At 39.8% G+C, this 7,330-nt stretch overlaps 1 protein-coding gene across 1 annotated transcript; it reads right to left on the bottom strand.

Moving 5' to 3' along the window:
* Positions 1–1,106: 1,106 nt before the first annotated feature.
* coq7 (coenzyme Q7 homolog, ubiquinone (yeast)) lies at positions 1,107–4,377 on the bottom strand. Its single transcript, XM_085793054.1, has 6 exons — positions 4,189–4,377; positions 3,626–3,804; positions 2,976–3,090; positions 2,515–2,654; positions 1,722–1,790; positions 1,107–1,421 (listed from the first exon to the last, which is right to left on the bottom strand). The coding sequence occupies exons 1-6, from the start codon at positions 4,271–4,273 to the stop codon at positions 1,344–1,346; spliced, it is 666 nt and encodes a 221-aa protein (XP_085649180.1). The 5' UTR covers positions 4,274–4,377; the 3' UTR covers positions 1,107–1,343.
* Positions 4,378–7,330: the final 2,953 nt, after the last annotated feature.

Raw genomic sequence — 7,330 nt, forward strand, 5'->3', positions numbered from 1 at the left:
CTTGAGCCAAGAGACAAATTACCACCAAAGGAATTCATTTAAGTCCTATCAGCTCCTGCCACAGGCCATAAATCACAGCATCGTCATGCCCCTGGTGCTTGAAAAGGCTGTAGCATGGGTAGGGGCTTTGGGTCAGTACTCAAAGTACACTGAGGGCAAACTGATACTGACTAAGAGGGGAATGAACACTTTGCTCAACCTGCTGAAAGGCCTAATAGATTAGGGGCCCGTGGACAAGCCTTCTCAGTGACATAATGTACCCACAACAGCTGTGTGAGGGTGCTTAGCAGTTAGGCCAGAATGACAAGTCATTGCTCAGCTTGATATATGGACTATTACATGTGAAACAGGAGAGTTTGTTGAAGGGTATGATGGTACTGTATGGACCACGCTAGTATCAATATGTCCTTATCATGTGTATTTCAGGTATATACTCTTAGCCAAAGGCAAGCATGAGATCTTCAAGTGCAGGTGAATGTCCATCTCTGCATGTGCAGGCACGATATCCATGTAGAATAAAGTCATTGAACAGATGGTAACACTTTACTTGACGCCTATCTCTAAAACGCATTATAACCATACTTATAATGAGTTATAATGCAGTTATAGCACTTATAAAGTCAGGTATTATATGTTATAATTATTATGATGTGTTATGCTTATTGTTATAAAGCCTTATGGTAATTTCTGAGTGTGTATAATGATTATACACGTTTATAAGCCAACTATAACACATTATAACTATATTTATAATGCATTATCGATGTGGGCATTGTCAACGAGTTACTAACAACTATAACATACAGTATTATAATACCTGACCTTATAAATCATGATAAAATGCTTTATAGTGTGTTATGATTATTGTTATAAAGCATTATGATCATTTATGAGTGTTTATAACTATATATACTATACTATATATAATTACTCATTATAAAAACTCATTATAATTATGGTTATAATGCGTTATAGAGATAGGCGTCAAGCAAAGTGTTACCAAAAGGTGTTATGGAAGGTAACTCTGATCATTTAAATTCAAAAACTGTTGCTCCACTGATTTTCTCCCCAATATCAGTGAAAAAAAAAAACATTTACACACAAAACAATGTGAGATATGACATTTAATTTACAGGGTCACCTCCACCAACTTAAATGATCCATGAAATATAGACTGCACAGAGCAATAAAATTTAGATTTATGTAGATAAATATGAATGTCTGTATGCAATACCTTTAATCTGGAAATTGTGTGACAACAAAAATTGAAATGAACCCTCTTAGAAAAACTGACTCAAAATATCAAAACAAATATTTGAAAAGTGTAACTGTGTTGAATACAGTTAGACACGCTGAGAAACATATATCGCAGCTTTGCAGCCCAGCTGTATTGCATTTTTAAGTAGCCAGTATCCAGGAAGCTGAAATGAAAAACAAATAAATCAGAATAAGATCACAGTGGATTACATGACATTCAGTAAAAACTGCAAAGACGAAAACCAAAAAAAATAAATAAATACATGATTAAAAAATATATATAATTATGTGTGAATAATTGTGTTGACTGAATATGAAAGTTAGTTTCCTTTATTTCCATGATTTGAGTCAAATAAACTTTCAATAAACAAATCGCACTTAGCCAGGACCACGAGAAACATCTGCAACATCAAGTAAAGCAACACAAGCACTGGTAAACAACCAAAATTACACAATATACTTACCGTTTCAGCATCATGTTCCAATCCAGTGTCATGGTGCTCCATCTCATCGTCTCTGAATTCCTTTATAACCTATTAAAATACAACCCCAAACCATTGATTTAGAGTGAGCCGATTCAGGTTTTACTCCATTAGTTCCCTGCTTTGGCTGGACAAAGTGTGCAAACTTAGTAGAATAAAGGATTTCCCTCACTATTCGGTAGCAAAAATGTTAGCCAGTTTAACTAGTCATTAATATTTAAGTAATATAATATTTTAGAGTAAAACACCAGCAGTCTGATGCACTTAGGATGCACCCTGTCTCCATGCATTAATACCTGCATGCAGTAGAAAGCAAGATGGACAAACTGTCCATCTTGCTGACAGAAGACATCTCTAAAAACCAGTGCAATGTGGTTGTTTTTCAAGATCCAAGAAAATGTGTTGTCTGTTACAAAGTAACATCTTCCTGTGACGAGGTTGAACAGCACATGTTTAGGACACCGACTCTTTTAAAATAAATTGCAAATGTATCAGATGAACAATGACATGACACTCTTGACCATTTAAAGTCAAGACTTGGACAGTGAGCAAGGCCTTGCAAAAACATCTGCATGCAGTGCAGCAGACGAAGTCAACAAATATGGTGCAAATACAGCATCTGTTATCAGTACTGACTGCCAACAGTTATTTATCTTTGTGTGTATATAGTAACTGTTCACTCTGTTTACACTGTACTGACCTGCATTAAATTATTTTGACACATTGTGTTTTTCTCCTGTTGGTAGGTGGGAAATATTCAAAAGAGAAAACTCACTTTCAACAGTTCAGTATATCTGTCTGGGTCCACCTCCATCAGAGCTCTTATCTGGCTGTTGTAGTGCTCTGAGATACTCTCCTCCACCGCCACAGTGCAGGCCATGGCCCCCTCCTTTCCCAGCAGTGCAGTGGATGCCCCTGGTGGATATTTGAAAGTACAGGGTTTAGATTTGATAAAGCAACACCTGACTTCATCAAAACTGCAGCAGACTAGCTAGCACTTGTCAGCTCTTAAATCAAGTTGTATGTGGGTGGCCAAATGCAATCAGAGGACAATGGTATTTTATCTTTACCTTGCCGCTGATACATAATCGACCTTAGGATGTGGATGTGAGGATTCAAGCCAAGGTACCATTTAAACTCTGACAGAAAATCTATCATGGACTTTTGTCCCTGGAAGTTAGTGATGTTATAACTTTGAATGTTTTGCTTTGTTTATAGATAGAGTACTATACCAACCTAATACAAACCCAGCGATGTTCCAGAGCGGTAGCAGTGCAGTGGGCCGAACTCTGTTCTCAGCAAGAATTTCATTGAATTTCTCAAGGTGTTTCTTTTCTTGATCCCACATTTCCTAAAGGAAAACAAATAAGTACATGGAGCTTTATAGAAAGATAACATATACACTCACCCTGAACATGCACATAGAACTAATTCACTCAGCAACTACAGTATTTCACATATCACCACAGCAACTGACCTGAATGTGCACTTGCTCCATATTTGAGCTTTAATAATCTAATTATGATAATTTCAATGTGCCACTCTTAGCACATTGAAAAATTTTAAAATCTGGTATCTGATATTATCGGCAGTGATGAAAGAAAAAAAGAATTCTATTCATAGGGATTTCTGTTTCTGTTTCTAGTAAATAAAAACACCTTGTTATGCACTTTAACAAATTACGTTGTCTATAGCCTAGAATATAGAATATGAAGGAATTCCTTCAATGGAAAAAAAAAAGCAAAGCAAACCACTTTGATATCACTGCTTGCGTTTTTTTGCTCCCCCGAACACTGGGTGACCATCAGGACAATGATTTAGGGGTCAAAAATGACCGGAATTCTCCTTTAATAAAATAAAACCCTCAGGCCCCACTGAGCCCAGACCTGGATGAGAGGTCCGGTCCTGGATCGACCCAACACTGCCATCTGGCCGGCGTAGATGCGGTTGGCACCGTACTCTCCGGCGTGGTCCACGCGCAGGATCCGGTCGAGCATCTCCTTCTCCTCACTGTCGCGCGGGGGCGGGATCACACTGTAGGCGCGCGAGCCCTGCAGCAGAGGCGCTGTTCCAGAACAACAGGTGTGTTGAGTTAGGACCATTAGACTGTACTAGGACAGGTGGGCTACTCTGGGGTCAGGAAGACACACTCCTGTCTCCTACAGAAGCCACTGTCCTCACTGGGAGCTAAAACAGTCTTCACAGGGAAAACACATCACTTTGTCTCTGTTGTCTATGTTACAGCACATGCTGATAATGATGACAACAAATGAGCACTTACGTGGGCTACATGTATTTATATAACGTCATTTCATTACGCCTAGAGGGAGGTATGATATATAACGGTATCTCTGCAGGTAATGTATACCCTAACCAAGTTACACCAGGTTGTTTTTAGCATTAGCCGTTAGCTGTCGTACACCTCATACCCTTAGCTGCTGCTGCTTACCTCTGCATTTCAAACACCCGCGGATCAGCACCGGAGCGCCGGTCCGGGACCAGCCGTGTACAGCTGTGTGTGCGGCTCTCTGCATGGCGGACGGTCTGTGGTCCGGCTGCCCGCGTTACCAAACAAACCGAGAAAAATGTGTGCAAACTGTCATTGAACTGTCAGAGGGTGGATGTGGCGCACACGTATGACGTAATGCCGTTACGACACCCTCTCCCCCACGAGCAATTTTGAAGTCCACCACAGTGGGGTCAAAAAGTCTGAGACCCCTTTTACATATAGACAGCTAGCGGTCTGGTTGAATAGAAAGTCCCTTTATTCTTACCTAAAATCGTTAATTTTATTAATGCTATTATAAACATTTTACCTCTGTTATTTATTATTATTATTATTATTATTATTATTATTATTATTATTATTAATTTAGGCCTATTGTTGTGTTACAGCTGTGAATAAATGAATCCTCCAAACATCTACTAAGAGCACTATATCTGCTGTCACACTGGAGCACAGTTGTTGCTTTTTTCACGTTGTCAGCCTGCAGGTCCAGACTTTGTCCAGTAGATGGCAGTACCACATAGCTGGTTAGCTCAAAATTGAACTACGGTATGTAATATTAAACCTTTTAGAGATAACATGTCAATATTAAGTTGGTAGGGCTAAAATATTCCACATGTAGGCCCATACAAATGCAAGAGGAATGGATTTAAACTTTTGTACAAATTCAAAGTAACCTAAACGATCAAGACACATTTTAGTGTAATACAAAGGGGATTATACTTTGACTTGTAAGCGTTGTTTACTTTTTGTAGCACATAAACATTTGTCAGTGATTTTTAATGTTTTCTTTTAATATAAATTTCTTGTATCATTGATCTGCTGTAGCTTTACTTCTCCATCCAGTCTGTATTGCTGCACTTTGCTATGCACCACACAGGGTCATCTAGAGTCTACATCAGCATCCTGTAGGCTACTGGTCACTAGTCTGTCACAGTGCTCGCAGGCAACACAAATAAATCCACACTTGCCAGGCAATTTCGAGTTCACATAGTTCACCTGGTCCACATATCTTTGGTCTGTGGGAGGAAACCAAGCAGTTAAAAGAATAAAGTAAATACAGACAATTACCTTTTGGCCAGACATTCTCTGCTTTTCTGTGTCAAACAAATCTTAAGTGCATCCTTTGTTTTGGTCTGTTAACCTGACAAAAAGGCAATCAAGCACATTTATGGAGCAATCAGTTACTGTTGACGGTGTATAGGGCACTGCAATGGGACCCTGCAAACAAGGCAGCATGCAAAACTTTTTGATTTCATATTTTCTAATGCAAAAAAGCAAACCATTTGGAAATATCCGATTGAAATACTTGATGTATTTGCTCTGAGAATATCACCACTCTTTACTTCCACTGCATTAGCAGGGCCCTGCAGTCTTTAATGGACAAAAAAACTCCACAGAAGTGTTTCTGCAAAGCACATAAAGTAGTGCTCGGACACAGGAATCTGTGGAATCATGGGGTTGACTGCTGAAGAGCGGCGATGGTCTTGAGTAAACAAGGCCAGGACGGTGAATAGAGGAATGTGTTGGTTTTGTCTGTGTGTGTGTTTGTGTGTTTGTGGTGAGACACCGGTTATGTGTTTCCTTATCTGTCTGTCTGACTGTGGGTGGCTACGCATGTGTGGCTGCACACCGGACCATGTGTGTAGCTTTTTTGTCCTCTCTGTTGGGTCAGTGTGTGTGTGTGTGTGTGTGTGTGTGTGTGTGTGTGTGTGTGTGTGTGTGTGTGTGTGTTTGTGTGTAGGTCACAGGTGTGATGAGAAAGTGGATTTAACAGCAGAGTGATGCTGATTATCTAATGAACTGCAATATGCAGAAATGTTCATTACTACCGCACAATATCAAATAAGACAGACCCTGTTGTTCACCTAATCCTGAGGTTGAGTCTTAAACGGTCATCATTTGACACACACTAGTGTCAAGGGACACTTGTTAGTGCACTTTGGCTCAAGAGGGAGCTGTTCTAGGAAAAAAAAAATCATTATGTCATGTAGTCGTATAGGCTACTGTAGTATGGGAAATGAAGGATCCAGCATACGAGAGACCAAGGTCAAGATATAACCCTTGTCCAACAGTTACACAGTGGTGTTTCTATCAGGCTGAGGAATGAAATTCCAAAAATCACAATTTAACTTAATGTTTTTGTGACTATTTGGTGCTGAGAGGATAATGTAGGTTATTTGTGATTTTAGACAACTGCCTGCCACAGCTCCATAAAGCTGAGCAGAGTTGGAGGCTCAGTTGATAATTCTCAGTGGTTCAATTCTTTAAACACATTGTCATGTTTTTTAACACTGTCATTTGACGCATTGCTATCATAAAACTATTGTTTATAGTCGCTTTAATGTGGCTGTAACTTTGTGGAAGAGCAACACCAAACTGTAAATAGTACACATTCTTGAATTGTGTTTAATTTCATCATTACAAAGTCAGACAGAGAAATCCTGGGGGCAGGGAGTGATAATGTGCATAGAGACATGGTTGTTTGGGTTAATCGCCAAAGTTTCCTTGTCTGTGTGCTATGTACTAATTAATGGAGGTAGTGGAGTTGAGCTACAGCGACACGCAAAGCAGGGGAAGTGTGTGTGTGTGTGTGTGTGTGTGTGTGTGTGTGTGTGTGTGTGTGTGTGTGTGTGTGTGTGTGTGTGTGTGTGTGTGTGTGTGTGTGTGTGAAGACTGAGGGGATCAATACCTGAACATCACTGGATTCACTAAGGCAGTGTTTTTCAACCTTGGGATCGCCTGAAATGTCTAGTAATTCATTAAAGCCCCAGTATGTATCTTATTTGGCTTTTTATTAGCAAAAAATATTTCTTTCATAAATACGTATTTCACTGAAGTGGAATCACACCTGCATACAAATGAAAGCTTTCTCGTACCTTAGAATGAGTTGTTACAAGTCGTTACAAATACATAAGTGGGCGACGCACCGAACCGAGGCGGCCATGTTGCATCGCCATTTTTTACGTTGAATGGCAGCGCGACCGTAGGTAACCACGGAAACTCAGCAGAGCTGTCGGCTCAGGGAGAAAGTTTTCCAGGTAGCGCCTGTTAAAACTGTCACCACTGTGTAGTGTGAGGAAGG

This window comes from Trachurus japonicus, chromosome 1 (genome assembly GCF_045865225.1).
Source record: "Trachurus japonicus isolate A0001 chromosome 1, Traja_1.0".
NCBI lineage: Eukaryota > Metazoa > Chordata > Actinopteri > Carangiformes > Carangidae > Trachurus > Trachurus japonicus.

Bases quoted from the DNA above. Each gene is read 5' to 3' on its own strand.
- coq7 (XM_085793054.1), bottom strand. From the start codon at position 4,273: ATGCAGAGAGCCGCACACACAGCTGTACACGGCTGGTCCCGGACCGGC. The intron at 3,805-4,188 runs GTAAGCAGCAGC...GTTCTGGAACAG, and splicing joins CGGGTGTTTGAAATGCAGAG to CGCCTCTGCTGCAGGGCTCG. The intron at 1,791-2,514 runs GTGAGTTTTCTC...GTATTTTAATAG, and splicing joins GATATACTGAACTGTTGAAA to GTTATAAAGGAATTCAGAGA.